This window comes from Meira miltonrushii (genome assembly GCF_003144205.1).
Source record: "Meira miltonrushii strain MCA 3882 unplaced genomic scaffold FA14scaffold_6, whole genome shotgun sequence".
NCBI classification, from domain to species: domain Eukaryota; kingdom Fungi; phylum Basidiomycota; class Exobasidiomycetes; order Exobasidiales; family Brachybasidiaceae; genus Meira; species Meira miltonrushii.
This window is the reverse complement of record NW_020289948.1, coordinates 750,803-765,969: the sequence shown is the minus strand read 5'-3', so window position 1 is coordinate 765,969 and position 15,167 is coordinate 750,803. Positions and strand designations below refer to the sequence as shown.

Genomic DNA, 15,167 nt, shown 5'->3' with positions numbered 1-15,167 from the left:
GGATTATGACGAAAACAATTGCAAGGGCGTGGTGATGGAGTAAGAGCAAAGATTGCTATGAATGCAACTTAAAAAATTAAAGTGTGTCACACATTCTTCTGTCAGTACGCAGCTTTTCTAAACGCGACCTTCCCTCTCGAACTCCTTCTAGCGCGTAAAAATAAAGAGCCCGTCTTCCACTCTGGAAATGCGGAGAAATCGGCATGACCGAGGAAGGCAAATGTGGATCGTGCACTGTTTGTTGTCTTTCTCTTTGAGCTGTCGTGTGCAACAAACACTTCTTGCTCACGAACATCATACATTCCAGCATTCAACTTCCACGTTCACAATAGCCCATCACGTTACCCACTCGCACTTTATTCAAAATGGCAACTGACGCCAATTGGTGAGTGATGCGAGGAAGATCGATAAGAAGCATTCATGCAAAGATTGACCAATATTCCCCCTGCTGATAGCATCTTCTGTAAGATTATCGCCGGAAAGATTCCATCGAAAAAGCTATATGAGACAGACAAAACTTTTGCATTCTTGGATATCGGACCAATTGCGCCAAAACATTGTCTAGTCATTCCAAAGTATCATGGAGCAAAATTGACCGATATTCCTGATGAACACTTGCAAGAACTTTTACCCATTGCTAAGAAATTAGCAAAAGCAAGCGGAGCAGAACAGTACAATATTCTACAAAATAACGGTCGTTTGGCTCATCAACAAGTCGATCATGTTCATTGTGCGTTTTCCCGGGACTTTTGCTGCTTGCCTGATTCTCATTGACACTCCTGATCCTCACCTCCTCCATTTGCAGTCCACATGATCCCCAAGCCAAGCGAAGAAAGTGGTTTGGTCATCGGCTGGCCCACCCAACAGCCCACTCAAGAGGCTTTGCAGAAGGTAAGCCTTTCTCTAAATTCTGAAAATTTCGAGCTGGAAATACTGACGACCCCTTTTCACTCTCTAGGCATACGATGAAATCAAAGAGAAGCTCTAAATTCTTGCCCTTTATGCTCGATAATGGTATATGATATTAATTGAAAGAATGAGCATGGTACAAATTCTACACTTGAGTTGTGGTGCGCAAAAAGATTAATGTACATAAAAGGGTATATCGATACATTTTTTGGTTTTCCCATATGTTCAATGCTTCGAATTAGGTCCGCGCTGCCACCAAGGTCGTTCTTCATTCTGGCTATGATGCTCTTCGGAAATTTGATCAGTTGCAGGTTCTGTTGCGGATATTCTGCGATCTTTTGGTGTGCTTGTTCCGCTACTGTTTTGTCCACTGCCTCCCTTTAAATTGGCTACCAATCGATCTCGAGCTCGGAAAGGGCTCTTCCAAGTCGAAGTACGTTCAACGTTATGATCGTCAGGATGCAAAGCAGCAGCAGGTGCTGGTGATGCCTCCCTACTTGAAACATCTTCTACTTCGTGTGCCAAATGACTACGATGCAAAGATAGCTGTGGCATGATCAAATCCAAATCGGCTCTTCTACTTCTACTCCTGCTCCGGCTTCCTCCTCTACCACTACCGCTTGCGCTTCTACTCTCACTCCTTTCGCCTTTTCTGCCAATGTGCTCGTCATTCCCTGTACCTGCGCCACCTTGACTTTTTATCAATCTTCTGCCACGACCATGATGTTGATCGACACTGCTGCTACGAGTAGTTCTAGTAGGAAGAGCTCTTGTATCGGAAACAGACGTACCCAATTGAGGGCGATATTCATACGATGGAGAATTACGAATCTCTTGCTGTTGCTGTTGTTGTTGTTGTCTCCGATTGAATCCTCCTCCTGGCGTGATATCCGGTCCCCAAACGCTTGTATCATCACGTACCCGACTTCTACTTCTACTCTTGCTACGATCGATTGCAATCGGTTTGGATTTATTCGTTGGTTCTTCTCCAACATTTGCACGTCTAGGCGCACGTCCACGTCTGATATCGCCTTGCTGTTCATCCATATAGCCTGAAAAATAAGAAGAACGTTTCTTGTGAGTCTCGGCAAAGTTATCTTGTTCCAATTCCGGCACATCATCGTATTCAGGAATGGTTGTATGGGCAACATTGCTCGGTCGTGGATCAATTGCCTCTCGCAAACTTGATGGTAAGTCTGAATTGGGGGGTTGCTTAAGCCTTTCTGACGAAATAGCAGATGGCAGGCCAGCTATTACACTCTCAGAACCGAATTCCGTTCCGGCACCACCTGAGATCCATTCATCTTGCGATAATTGTAGGATAGTCCACCGTTTCGTTGCATCAGGCTCGAGCAAGCCATGTAGAATGCGTCTGATGGCAACACGATCTTTGCTCTTGCCGTCAAAGTCAACATCCGTCGTCTCATCATCAGACATTGGATCTTCTTCACCTATGTTTTGTGACATGGACAATTCACTCTGATCGGCAATGATGATAGACTGATTGCTATCACTTTTCGTCATCGCATCGGATCTTCTTGGTGGCAAGCTAGGCATGCTTGCGCTCATATCTACCGGTACTCCTTCAGTAGCCCTGCGCGCAAGACCTGATATGAATGACTCTCGATTATCTCCTTGCTGAACCGTTTGCCGTCTAAGATGTGAGCCTTCTCCAAAGCTTTCTGCACGACTCATTGAAGTGTCTCCATTTGTAGTTGATGAGGTATCGCCCAACTTCATCCTCTTTTCAGGTCGTTGCGTACGTCTCTTGAGCCTTTCTGGCAAATCCCATTTTCCTTGTATGATCTTGTTCTGCAATCGCGGCTCAAACGTATCCGAGAATGGCAATCGACCTGCAAAAAGTGCATAGACGACGCAACCCAAGGCCCACATATCAGGAGCAAAAGGTGAAACTCCATCGGGGTCATCCATTTCGGGCATCAGAAAGATCTCAGGGGCGGCATAGGCCAACGATCCTGCCTGTGAGCGTGGTTGAGCCGAACTTATGCCTCCTGCATAAGAGCTATGTCTGCGTAAATGGGTGGCTGCTTGAGAGATTGCCGTTTGATTATGCTTGCTTGTTCGATGACCATAAGTACGTGCATGACCCAAAGAAGGAACCCAATGACCTTCAGGTTCACCCTTCACTTCTTCTTTACTGGGTATCTTGCGTGCCAAGCCGAAATCTGCCACACGCCAGCAGATTGAGACGTTAGTAGTTGGATCTAATGGATTTGAAGAGAGATCTGAATCGTTTGATCTTGTGTGCTTTCGTGAGGCACCAAAGGGCAGATCCATTGCTTCTTCTGAGCTTGTGGACGGATGATGTGTATGTGGTGCAATCCATTGTTGTCCAAGTACATTCTCGAGCTTGATATCGCCATGCAGAACACTAGCTTTGTGATGCAAACACAAAAGAGCTTCAGCAACTTGTCTTAAAACGTCTTTGGCAACTGAAACTGGCAGACCTCGACTGGGCTGGATCGATGCTTGTCTTTGTCGCATAGATGCACTGCGTAAGATAGACCCTGTTTGCAAACTACCAACAGACTTTCCAGGAGATGCGTTTGATGCCGGTGAAGTTGCCAAGGACGATGAACGCGCCAACAAGACAGACAGAGGTGCAGAAACGATTCGATCATTTGCCGTATTTGAGCGATGGCCATGAGGGATGAATCCGGATCCAGTTCGATTATATCGAGTTGTCGGATTTTCAGATTGATCTGCTGCATCGCGTGAGCTTCTATTTGAAGCACTTCTTTCTAGTCCGGTATCAACCACCGAATTCTTCCTAGAAGAAGGTCCTGTTCGAATGTCCTGCAGAGATTCACCGTTCAACCTCACATATGTCAAAAGGTTCCCTTCGCAGAAAGGCATGACCAGAAAATCGATCGTCTTGCTAGTTCCGTTCGCCATTGTCGTTTCATCCAAATGAATACGTTCATGATAAAGGAGCGGTAGAAGATTCGGATGAGCTGGTATAGACTTCCACAGCTCTAACTCGTCAGAATGTTCTTTGGACGCTTGGTTTTGAGCGGTCTGTTCAATATTCTCCTTCTGATCATTATCAGACGAGTAAACAATCTTGACAGCGACTCTATGCCAATTCTTGGTCTCATTGTCGTCAACTGCATCCGTCTTTGCACCTTCACCCATATCCCATGCTTCACGTACGGTAGAAAATCCACCAAAGCCAATCGTCTTACCCAGAATATATCGTCCTCCCGGACCCAACCTTGCCCCTTCTTCGTCAGGTTTGATGGTTGTAACATGATGACCAGAGAAAGAAGACATGCTCTGTAAGCTTGGGCTGGCTTGAACAGTGTTGTACAGTTGAGCTGCTGCTCTTGCCAATCCCAGTTGCCCAGCTGATTCTTGACTTCCTGGCATTGACCGCGTATTGGGCATCGAAGAGCCGATTGCATCAAAAGTGGACGATGCAAGATTTCCGTTGCGAGATGGACTCAACGAATAATTGCGCCCACCAGAAGTTGAAATTACCGAAGAAGGCGGTGATGCTAGCGAATCGTTCATGCTAGAGAGAAAAGCCGCAGCCGGTGAGCGAATCATCGGTGATTGCGATGAGCCTGTAGTCCCATCAGAAGCCTGTCTGCTTCGTGCTTGTCGAATATTCACATCAATCACCGGCCGTTGTCGGTTAATCGAAGACGAAGGCGTTCTTACCACCTCAGAAGAGGTCATATCTCCCGCCCCTCCATCTTCACCACGCTGCCACCATAGTCGAGAGGATTGTGATGCCGTAGATTCCTCACGTTTAGGTGCTGGAGATGGCATTGATCCGGTCGTGCCAGCGGCTGCATTGTTCGGATGAGAAGCTTCCGATTGCAGTGTCACAAATTCTGAACTTCTCCTTCGCCTCCCTCGTCTGTTGGCCTCTTCCGCATGTGAAGCACTTTGGTTCTTCTCACTGTTTTCTCGGTCATCTTGAGCAATGGGAGGATCGTTCTTTGGGAGGACTTGATATTCTTCATCGGTCGAATCGGCCAAAGCCGATCCCAACCCATGTGGGTCAAATAAAGGCGTAACGATCCGACTTTGTGATGATGAAGATGGCTGAGCAGAGGGCTGATTCGGGATGGATATTGCTTGACCTTTTGGTGGCGTCATAAAATTACACCTTGTCGTTCAATGGAACGAATGGTTTATTGCATATGCTGTTTGAACATTCGCCTGATCCAATACGATCACCTCCACAGTGCTAGATTGGGTATGTTAATGGTATAAAGATGATATGATCTTTCCTTGTGTTTATGCTGGATTCAGTGAACGAAGGAAGTCTTATTTGATGTTGTGTGAGGAAAGGATGTTATGGAAAGCAAGTAAGATTGGTTGAATGGTTTGGATGCTTCTTATGATGAGCCTTAAATTATATATACTCTTTTGCCCGTTCCTCCAAGGGTGGGCGGGCGCAGCGCGTAGGCAGAGCTTTTAATGCTGAGCCTTAGCCTTTATGCTTTTTTGGCGCTAGAGTGGGGAATTCAGGTTATATAACTTTAATTTTTATACCTCATATAACAAAGGCGGAGAAGGTATTCCTGCAACGGTTCAAAGCGGGTATTATGCCTGTAAACTCATATTCAGGCCAATCACATACTACAACAACCCGATTGATTATGATTTTATTAGCAAGTCCTTCTAAGATTGTATGGTGTTACATGATTATCACTGCAGGAGAAACTGTCTCACAATTTGGATTTCCATTGAGAAGATGCTTGTCGCCACAATCGCATGACCATCGTACTAGGCGCAACTCCGAACGAATCGTTGATCTGTAAACCAAGCTCATGTACTAAGATTACCCTCGCTAATGCATAGTGATGAATGGCATGCAAGCAAACGAACCACAGCTCTCTGCCTAACGAACTACTTAGTTCAATCTCAGCTGGTGTCGTTGCAGAAAGTCGGACATGTCTATCTAGATGAACATCCCACGATGCATCTTGTCCTTGTTTTCGGTTGAATATTCTTTGTATCCTGTCGATTGTTGATTCAAATTCCTGTAGAGCTGATTTCGCACTGGTTTCCAAAGGGACAACTCTTGTTCGTTTGTCGTAATCCAGATCGATTCCCTCATCGCCACCGTCGTTTCGTTTCGATGATGATTCGATACTGTCTAGAAGTACTCGATAATGGTCATGTACATGCCTTAGATGTTTACCGAGAGTGCTACCGGGAATCAAGCGGGATTCAGCCCTCATTTGTTGATCTCCGACCGTTCCATCACGTAACATTGCCAATGGCTGATCTAAGATTTGCACCAAGCTTGCTACGATTGTCTGTCTTGCTTCTTCGCGGGATGTTGCTTCAAGATTCACAGAAGCAGAAGAAGGTCCTGCTTCATGTGAATTGCGTTCCATCTGAGCGTGATGAGTGATGGTATAATTGGAAGGTGACTGAAAGTCTGAATTGGAACTTGATGGTGAAGAAGAAGAAGGCATATTTTCGATCTTTGTTCGTTTTGGTGTTATGTTGAAGTTCCTCTTGACATGCAGCTCTTTCTGAAAAGTATGCAGATATGTTTCGATGCTGCAATGTATGACAAAGTGTTGATGTGAAGGAAGCAAAAACTACAAACAAAAGAATCAAACTTTGACTTGAAACGAATGAATGTGCACGTAAGCACTCTTACACAACGCGTTTAAACCCTTAAGTCGGCTATATTTTTATCCTGCTGGCTAGAACCATGCAAGTATATGCACTCACTCTCAGAAATGACAAACAACCATCACTGTCATAAACATCAATGCATTAAGATGAACACGAATATACTGAAAGGAGATGAGAAGACTATAGAAGCAAGATGGGATCATTGGGATCATCGCTAGTAAGCGCTACATGCCAAAACTTGAGCAATTCGTTGTCCCATCCCGGAGATTTGTGACAGGGTCATATTTGCAGAGTAGATTACGTCAATCTCTACTTCTCCGCCAATATGGAATGTCTGGAACGCAGAACCATCATTGAGGAGTTGAAATTTATCCGCAATAGCCAATGAACATCCAGTTGTGCCACCATCTTTGATCAATGACGTACCGGATTTATTCAGTTCAACATTCATCATTTGGGTGATAGAGTCCACATGTTCTTTTGTGAACACTGAAGATGGGAAGAAGAATCGAATGACGTTTGGTAATTTCCCAAATTTTACAACAGAACAGATTGTTTCTTCTTGCGATTCATTCGGTGGTGTCAAAGGCGGAGTGATGATCTGACTGGTATCGAATTTGTTCACCGTTGGGGTTTTATCCTGATCAACTTTCAATCCGATCTGTTCCATCAAACATTCCGAGAGTAGCTTTTGTTGTGGTAAATCAACTTGCAATGGTACGAAAACATCTTGTAAGATCATCGATTTTGATGGTCTTAATTGTCTCTCTCGTGCCAATCGGGTTTGCAATGACAGTGCTCTACGCGGTTCAATGGCAGCTCTAGGTACGATCTCCGAGCTCAGGCTACTTGCACCTGCACTTCTAGGTTGGCTAGAAGGCAAAGCAGGACTTAAAACCGAAATCGTTTCAGGTTCGCTGAAAGAATATTTACCTTCTATAGTTGAAAGTGAGCTGCCATCATCGTCGTCGCCAGAACAAGAGAAAGCGGTTGAAGAAATGGTTCGATTAAATAAACTTTCTTCTTCTTCTGAGAATCTACTAATCGTCAACGAATAAATATCAGAGTTAAGCTTCTCGCTAAGAGCAGATTCTTCAACAGTTCCCGGTTTGGTAGCGTTTTCTTTTGCAGTATTCTCCAGTGTACGTTGAAGATCAAAAAAGCGTTGAAATAAGTTTGGAATATCTCGATCACAAATTCTAACTCTTTTAGATGCCCAATCTTCATTTTTGACCAAAAGCACTCGAAGTTGTTCCATTAGAGATACAAATTGTGCCATGTTATGCTTTGCCATTTGTTTTCCGGTAAATTCGAGTATGATAATTGCATCACTGATTCTTTGTAGGAATTGTGAACAGTAAAGTGGTTCTAAACAAGCTTCAACGAGTTCCATGACATCATCAATCGTCATATTACCGCTATTATAGAGTGCAACAGCCACCGGGCCGATGCGAATTCTACCGTGAAGACTCGTTGAGAGTAAATCCGATTTGAATAAAGGAATTCCCGAAAGACCTTCTGTGGTTGGAACATCTTTGATATGCTTTGTACGCAATGCAATCGCATGCAATAAACTTGCTAAAAAGTTATCACAGATATTTCTTTTTTGTATATCCAGCTCTTCCGAATAAGAAGGCATATACCAACGATTTATACGTTGGACAAGCATATGTGCAGCTGATTGAATGATTGAACGTGAGTCCAAGATCATAACAATTCGTTTTGCCACATCGTCATAGTTGTACTCCGTTACCTTCTCTAATTGCGCTTCTATCAAGTGTTTCCTCCAAGGCGCCATATTCAAGTAAGAGAATTGGGTTGGAACCAAAATTTTGCGTAATAAGGTTGATGTAGGAACAAAGAATCAACTTATCATTGTTCTATTTATGCTTTCTAGGCAAACTCCTCTCTTGAGAGTATGGGGCTTTCAACAATTCGTGAGGCACGCCGCCTATGACGAATGCGGGGTTTGTTAAGGGGCGCTTCTTCTCGTTTATACTATTTTTATCATCACAAAGGGGGGCTGAATAACGTATTGTTAAGTTGAAAGTGTATAAAGATACAATTCTTCCGAAATATAAGTGGGACTATTTGTTTATGAGAACAGCAATGCTGTATAAGGATAGCCTGACATGTAACGGGGATATATTTATACATGGAAACGCCCAGTACGTCTTCGGAAACGGCTTTGACGGCGCGCTTTATTATCGCTTTGACTATCGCTTTGACTATCGCTTTGACTATCGCTTTGACTATCGTCTTGACTATCGTCTTGACTATCGGAATTTTCTTGCTTTGCTTCTTGTTGTGACTGTTCAGTGGGTGCATTTGTATTATAATCGTATGTGCTGTTTGCTGGCAAGATATAGTATTGTACGGTAGAGTTTCCTTCGCGATAAGGACTCTCCTTCGGTCCTTGTGTACGATAATCTTTAGTAGCAATTTGGTCACCTGTAGCAATATCTAAGCCATGAATCGATCGATTAAAGACAGCCAAAGCCGAAATTTTTGAGTAAAATGCAGTTTGATGTCCTGCTTGATAGATACGAGTGAAAGAAAACAGTCCACTTTGACGTACAGAACCGTGTATTTTATGATCGGGTGTTTTTAAATCTGTAAAACCTGCTTCGTCAAATCCTTCATGGTGAACTAGCTCTGCGACCTTTAATCCTCCAATATAATTGCATATATAGCCTGCATCTCCCGCCCACAATGTCACTGTAATACCTGCTTTGAGTAATTTACGAAGATCTTTGATAGTCATACTTTCACGAGCGTCATCACCAGTCACGGTAAATGTGCCTCCAACATAGTTTGATGACTCGGTGTAATTCGTGAAAGCGCCTATTGCTTTTAGGACGTTAGGTGTGTTGAGATAATTAACATAATCTTCATAAGGAAAAGGATCCGGAGTTAATTCCCTCATGTCATATTCATCCCTACCCGAAATAACGTCGTATGGCATTTCCACATGATCTGAACAAAAGTCATCGGCTTGTGAACAAACGTCATCCCTGCCGGTCGAATAGCATTGCCTAATTTGATCAACACAATTGCCGGGGCCGTATAAACTGTTATAGATTTCGTCTTTAATGGTTTGATTGTATAAATCCAAATCGTACGGATTACCTGGGTTAACGGTATAATTGTAGTACGCTTGATATTGTATAAGAGGATCATACCAACCATTATTGATCGTTACACTTTTTATGTTTATTTTCTTGGCTCCTTCGATACTCTTCTTGTTTTGTTCTAAGAAATATTCATTGAAAACAGGTCCATAATGCCCTCCGTAGCTCTCGGTAGCAAAATGAAACTCATCACACGCGTAATCGTCAAAGGCGCCCATAAATCCTTGCAAGGCTTTCCAAAATGCTGGAGCAGCATTTTGTGTCGAATTGGCCGTTTTAACAACATTTTGATTAGAGTATGTACCACATGTACCATAAGGTTGAGCATAATCAGGGCAATTTTCGCTTGGTAAGTTGACCGATAAACCATCACTATAATTTGGGTTAACGTATCCCGGTACTGCTGTAGAGTACGAGAATCCCGTGCCGACAGGCTGATCAATATAAAGAACATTTGAAACATTGTTCCACGAATAAGGATTGTAGGTTAAGCCAGTTGAATTACGATAATGACACGGTCCATTTTCTTGGAAAACAGAAATCATACTAGAAGAGCCAGGTCCTCCATTTATAATAACTGTCAAAGGTGCTTTTTTCGGATCACCGTTTCTAGTTTCGAAAAAGTACCAAAATAAATGTTCATCTTTACCTACGTCCGAATAGCCCGAAAAAGATTTTACCCCTGGAGTAGACTCACAAATACCCGAAGGTACTTCTTTATAACGAACATTGATTCCTGCCGCTCCTTGCTTGTGGATTAAATCTTGTGGTTCAGCAACAAATTGGGCGTTAACAGCTAATCCAAGAGTAATGCATGCTGTTATAAGCAGTGTTATTAGGTATTTGGTGGAGGAGATCATTATGATCAAGTAAGGGGAAGGAAAGGGGATGATATAAAAGAGAGGTGGAATAAGTAAGAATAAGAATGGCTTTATTTATAGTGTTTATCTGATTAGTGATGTTCGGATAATTATATCTATTAGTGTCTTCTATGCACATGTCAACGGCTTCTTTTATTATGTTTGTGAGATAGGGGAAGCTTATTTATCTTTTTCGGCAACTAAACAGTCATCTGTTGATCCAATCATTCGGATTCCCGCTCCGCCACGCATAAATATCCGCTGCTTTCTTCTCAACGAGAGCCAAGCGGGGGAAAATATATAATAGCGACGCGTGCACTTATTAAGCGGTTGAAGCGTAATAATTCGGAGGTGATACAGATGACTAAGCATGCATTTATAGGATCCATTCTCTGTCTGATTAATCTTCACTCCACTTCCTCATTACGATCACCATAACGAGACGACAATCCAATAATGAGCTTCGCAATTTCAAGAACGACATTGAACGCATCTATGCGAAGTGCAGGAGCATCCAGCTCTTCTATTAAATTGATGCCAAGGCGGAACATCCACGCCACCATTAGCCGACACAACGAGGGAGATGATGGTTTCGCCAGACCAGGTCCACCTCCTCTTCCCGTAAAAGAACAACGAGAGTTCGAGAAATTGGTACGGGAAAATGCAAACAAGCCACAATTCAAGCCTGCCGCACAAGCAAATGATGATAAACATCCACAATATCGTGCAAAACCTGTACCTGAATTCCAGGGAGATACAAACCCAAACACGGGTGAAGTAGGAGGACCAAAGAATGATCCACTCAAATGGGAACGCGAATGGTCTTATGGCGGAAGGGCGACAGAGTAAGTGACGAAAGAGTGGAATGCAAATTTGTTGACAAAGATCGCTAACAATTCCCTTTCCCACAGCTTCTGATGTCATTCAATGTACCACTACGATAGATTTACACACCCGCATTCAAATGAAATTCGTTGAATTGATATGCATACAATGTACATGATTATTAGGCACCCGATCCGCTTTCGCACCCCCTAAGAGGTGGTGCTCAAGACATGATTCTCATCCTCGGCCGTAAACAAGAATCCTTCCCCTACCAAACCTTCTACTTCCTGGCGAATGAACCCTTCATTAGAGTTGGGAATTTTGCGGGCAATTGCAGAGATATGCACCCCAGTATCACCGTTACCGGCTTCGCTCAACGAATCAACAATCTGCATGATTTTGCGATGGAGTGGGTTTGTAAATTGTTCATACTTGTTATCGTCATCCAATCGCATTCGATCGTTGTTCGCATATGCGTCTTGGCCGCCTGCGCCGCCTCCAACACTGCCGCCGGCTTCTTTGATGAGAGAAAGATGTGCATGAATGCATTCGATTTGATGATAGAAGATCTCGTTAGAGTCAGTAACGACACGCATATGACCTGTATTGATATAACGACGTTGTTGGAATGATTTGATACCACCAATTACACGAACGAAGTCAAAATCTTTCACATGTTTGAACTTTTGTGTACCGGAGTTTGCATCCATCCAAACACGAACTTCGATCACTCCCGTTGCATCACTGATTGCATAGATTACGTTTGTAGGGTTTGCGGTGATACTTGAAACGTATCCAACGAATGTGAGCTGCATTTGATAAAGGCACAGATTGACAGATTGTTAGCTCCATGGCAAACAAGCAAACAAACAGATCTACACCAAACAAACAGATCTGCATTCATGTTACTCACCTGTCCGATTCCCACACCATCTGCAACGAAATCAGCTTCAGCGTGTGCCTGAGTTGCATTGAGGATTTGTCGAATTGTGAGAGGGCGCAAAGTTTGCAAAGCTGCCATCTTGCCACCACTTTGCGATGCACTCTGACTACCGCCTGACATGAAGCCACCACCAGCACCTCCTCCGGTGGAATAATTCTGGCCGTATGCGTTGTTTTCGAAAGCTGTGAGGGATGCGAAATGTCAGTCAGAAACGGTGGCGTGATACTGCAATTAATCTGGAAAGCATGAAGTGAGTCTCACCGTTTGCCATATTGACGACAGTTGTGTATGCGTGAAAGATGGTGATGATGAAGAAGGAGAAGAAGAACAACACCTTTTGTCAGAATATTTTGTTGCTCAGCTGCATACATTCGCAATTAACGCGTGTACAGTGGTGTTAATTGTGGACGCGTCTTGCGCGCAATTAACACTCATACACAAGAAGAAGCACACTTCCATACGCCATACGAATTAACCATCATCAGGATTGCTCTATTGAAGTAGTATATACATGTTGAATGAGAACTGGGTCAGATATTGTAGTGCTGAGAGAATGAAAGAGAATACAAGGAGAAACAGCCAATCAAACCGCCACACGATGGCGTCCATGCTCACGATCATAACAAGATCTGCAACGTAACTGTCCGTCAGCAGTGACTTTTGCCGAACTGTCTAGTTGTTTCCCGCATTGTTGGGGTGGTGCTTGAAGTGAAAATCTTCTTGAGCTATCGTTGGAGATCGGCTTGGCACTGCAAACCAAGCATTTCCTATGCCATAATTGTCCACGCGGTCCACGAACACCTTCCAAAGATGAAGTTTTGGCATTGCAACCACAACAGATTTGCATTCCGCCTAATTTACCAAATTTATCCGATGTTGAAGTGGTCATCGTATCCGGTCCTCTGTTCGGTAAAGAAGAAACGGCTAAACTTGCATTGGTACGCATTGCGGGATTTGAAGATGGTTGTGAGTGCAACAAAGTTGAACGGGTTGGCGGTGCAGCTCCTGACGTTGGCTGAAAGCGTCGATTGGCAGAAGAGGATGATGTTGAAGGTGTATAGCCACTTGAGGAACGACCGCCGCTTGCTTTGGGTGGTGCTACTCCGTTCAGGTACGATGTAGGCAATGTGTGTTGCTTTGCATCTGCTTGCGTACTAGGACGGGGTAAGCGTTGATGGGTAGCATGATCTTGTTCACCGATAGAAGAAGACGTTGAAGAAGATGGCGTCATTCCTACTGAGCCTGAAGTGACTGGCTGTGAAGAACGTGTGACAGTTGCAGGTGGTGCACAAGCAGGATGTGCAAATCGACCTTCATCTAATCGGATAAAAGAACGAAGAGCGGTATCCAAAGTCTTCTTGCATACATCGCAGTAAAAGCAGCTTGAATGGTAGTGTACAATACCTCCTTGTAAAGACACCATACAAGCTTCACTTGCTATACCATCCGTATTTTCAGGTCCATCAAAAGGTCCTCTAAAGCATTTCGCACAAATTTCAACATCCTTGTCTGATGACTTCTCTAGCATCTCCTTCGATAGACTATTGCAACGACTGCGGGAATCCGATCTTGAGATAGCGGTTGGCGTTGTTGGTCTGAAAGCTGCTAGATTGAAGCCTGTGCCTGAAAATTGCGCCGTCAAAGGTCGAGCGCCTGTAGTAAAGCTGTTTGTGCGAGTAAGTCTCGAAGGACTTTCTCGGCCAAAAGATGATGATTGCGGTAAGGTGGGAGATGCTAAAGGTGTAACAGTAGCAGATCCAGTTTGAGAAGCTTTTGGAACTGGCTGTCCGAATTTTCGTGAAAGTTCTGCAATAGCTGCACCCATCCCTTGCCTTGTTGCACTTCCACTCATCAATGATGTTGGGGGCGAAACCCGACGAGGACCGGGTTCCTTGAATGGCGAACTAGGTCGAGCGGGAACAACATTTCGTCGAGGTAAAGGTCTGTCAAAGCATTCCTCGCACACCGGCCTTCCATCCATCCCTAGTGTAATCTCTTTCTCGGTCGAAGAAGCGTTGCAGCCCACGCACTTCCAACACCTCCCATGCCAAATATGCCCGTCCATTCCCGATTTGACAAACTTCCCGTCTTCCTTTGTCGATCCGATTACCGGATTACAACAAGTAAAGCAGTTTCCGATCGCAAAACGTTCTGTATAGCATGACTTGCAGAAATGTTCTTTTGCTCCACTTGAAGCCTCTAGTCGTCTGTTCAATACCGAGCTTGCATCTTTTAGCGGGGTGGAAGAGGTTGTAGCAGAAGGTTTGAGGTAGATAGTCGCATCTCTTGCAAAAACAGTTTTGCAACCGTTGCAAGCCCATCTTTGCCGTTGTTCTTCCGGTTCTATAATGCTTCCGCAAATCTTGGAAATTGCGCCGTCAGACGTTGGAAGAAGTAATGGTGAGATTGGTGCAGAACTTTGAGCAGGTGATGAATGTAGACTGTTGAGATCTCTTGTTGCACTTGAACGAGGAGATGGCGTTCTTAGATCTTTCGAGATGGATGATGGCATTGCCAATGTCATATTGCTCATCCGAGCAGCAGGCATTGCCGGCATATTTTGAGTATTAGACAGCTTCTTTTTCGGGAAAAATTTTGGAATATGATATGCAGTGATAGAAACGGAATGATAATGATAGAAGCAAAGGAAAAGAAGCAATCCAAACGCAATTGGATGATGGCTTCGAAGAAACAGGGGTAAATTTTGTGTTAATTATGTTCCTGAATAATGTTTCACCCTAAAAGTCAACTAATAATCTACGCTTGTGGCCCGGCTTTGGATTATTTAAGCGGGTGTTATTGCATTTACGCGTTAAGCTAAACAAGACAAGACGCGTCAAGATGCACGAGAACAACACTTTACCACCACCA

The 15,167-nt window shown here is 43.9% G+C and overlaps 8 protein-coding genes across 8 annotated transcripts; 2 read left to right on the top strand and 6 right to left on the bottom strand.

Annotated features, from left to right (window-relative positions):
* Positions 1–365: 365 nt before the first annotated feature.
* Positions 366–1,035, top strand: FA14DRAFT_192899 (HIT-like protein; the record flags this gene model as incomplete). Its single annotated transcript, XM_025501966.1, has 4 exons — positions 366–385; positions 456–730; positions 806–891; positions 959–1,035. 4 exons carry the CDS (start codon positions 366–368, stop codon positions 986–988), a joined length of 411 nt encoding a protein of 136 aa, XP_025352148.1. The 3' UTR covers positions 989–1,035.
* FA14DRAFT_192898 (kinase-like protein) lies at positions 1,008–5,377 on the bottom strand. Its single transcript, XM_025501965.1, has one exon. The coding sequence runs from the start codon at positions 5,035–5,037 to the stop codon at positions 1,135–1,137; it is 3,903 nt and encodes a 1,300-aa protein (XP_025352147.1). The 5' UTR covers positions 5,038–5,377; the 3' UTR covers positions 1,008–1,134.
* Positions 5,378–5,612: 235 nt separating this feature from the next.
* Positions 5,613–6,287, bottom strand: FA14DRAFT_127674 (uncharacterized protein; the record flags this gene model as incomplete). Its single annotated transcript, XM_025496814.1, has 1 exon — positions 5,613–6,287. One exon carries the CDS (start codon positions 6,285–6,287, stop codon positions 5,613–5,615), a length of 675 nt encoding a protein of 224 aa, XP_025352146.1.
* A 422-nt stretch (positions 6,288–6,709) lies between these two features.
* On the bottom strand, positions 6,710–8,335 carry FA14DRAFT_186292 (uncharacterized protein; the record flags this gene model as incomplete). Its single annotated transcript, XM_025501515.1, has 1 exon — positions 6,710–8,335. The coding sequence occupies one exon, from the start codon at positions 8,333–8,335 to the stop codon at positions 6,752–6,754; it is 1,584 nt and encodes a 527-aa protein (XP_025352145.1). The 3' UTR covers positions 6,710–6,751.
* Positions 8,336–8,557: 222 nt separating this feature from the next.
* On the bottom strand, positions 8,558–10,756 carry FA14DRAFT_169293 (alpha/beta-hydrolase; the record flags this gene model as incomplete). Its single annotated transcript, XM_025500197.1, has 3 exons — positions 8,558–8,649; positions 8,815–10,485; positions 10,735–10,756. 3 exons carry the CDS (start codon positions 10,754–10,756, stop codon positions 8,633–8,635), a joined length of 1,710 nt encoding a protein of 569 aa, XP_025352144.1. The 3' UTR covers positions 8,558–8,632.
* Positions 10,742–11,504, top strand: FA14DRAFT_93611 (uncharacterized protein). The gene is made up of 2 exons (XM_025503098.1): positions 10,742–11,373; positions 11,440–11,504. The coding sequence occupies exons 1-2, from the start codon at positions 10,985–10,987 to the stop codon at positions 11,444–11,446; spliced, it is 396 nt and encodes a 131-aa protein (XP_025352143.1). The 5' UTR covers positions 10,742–10,984; the 3' UTR covers positions 11,447–11,504.
* FA14DRAFT_162693 (replication protein A, subunit RPA32) lies at positions 11,339–12,598 on the bottom strand. Its single transcript, XM_025499730.1, has 4 exons — positions 12,558–12,598; positions 12,267–12,478; positions 11,440–12,162; positions 11,339–11,373 (listed from the first exon to the last, which is right to left on the bottom strand). The coding sequence occupies exons 1-3, from the start codon at positions 12,565–12,567 to the stop codon at positions 11,563–11,565; spliced, it is 822 nt and encodes a 273-aa protein (XP_025352142.1). The 5' UTR covers positions 12,568–12,598; the 3' UTR covers positions 11,339–11,373; positions 11,440–11,562.
* Positions 12,599–12,776: 178 nt separating this feature from the next.
* FA14DRAFT_162692 (uncharacterized protein) lies at positions 12,777–14,976 on the bottom strand. Its single transcript, XM_025499729.1, has one exon. The coding sequence runs from the start codon at positions 14,851–14,853 to the stop codon at positions 12,880–12,882; it is 1,974 nt and encodes a 657-aa protein (XP_025352141.1). The 5' UTR covers positions 14,854–14,976; the 3' UTR covers positions 12,777–12,879.
* Positions 14,977–15,167: the final 191 nt, after the last annotated feature.

Bases quoted from the DNA above. Each gene is read 5' to 3' on its own strand.
- FA14DRAFT_192898 (XM_025501965.1), bottom strand. From the start codon at position 5,037: ATGACGCCACCAAAAGGTCAAGCAATATCCATCCCGAATCAGCCCTCT.
- FA14DRAFT_93611 (XM_025503098.1), top strand. From the start codon at position 10,985: ATGAGCTTCGCAATTTCAAGAACGACATTGAACGCATCTATGCGAAGT.
- FA14DRAFT_162693 (XM_025499730.1), bottom strand. The intron at 12,163-12,266 runs GTGAGTAACATG...TATCAAATGCAG, and splicing joins ATGGTGTGGGAATCGGACAG to CTCACATTCGTTGGATACGT.
- FA14DRAFT_162692 (XM_025499729.1), bottom strand. From the start codon at position 14,853: ATGCCGGCAATGCCTGCTGCTCGGATGAGCAATATGACATTGGCAATG.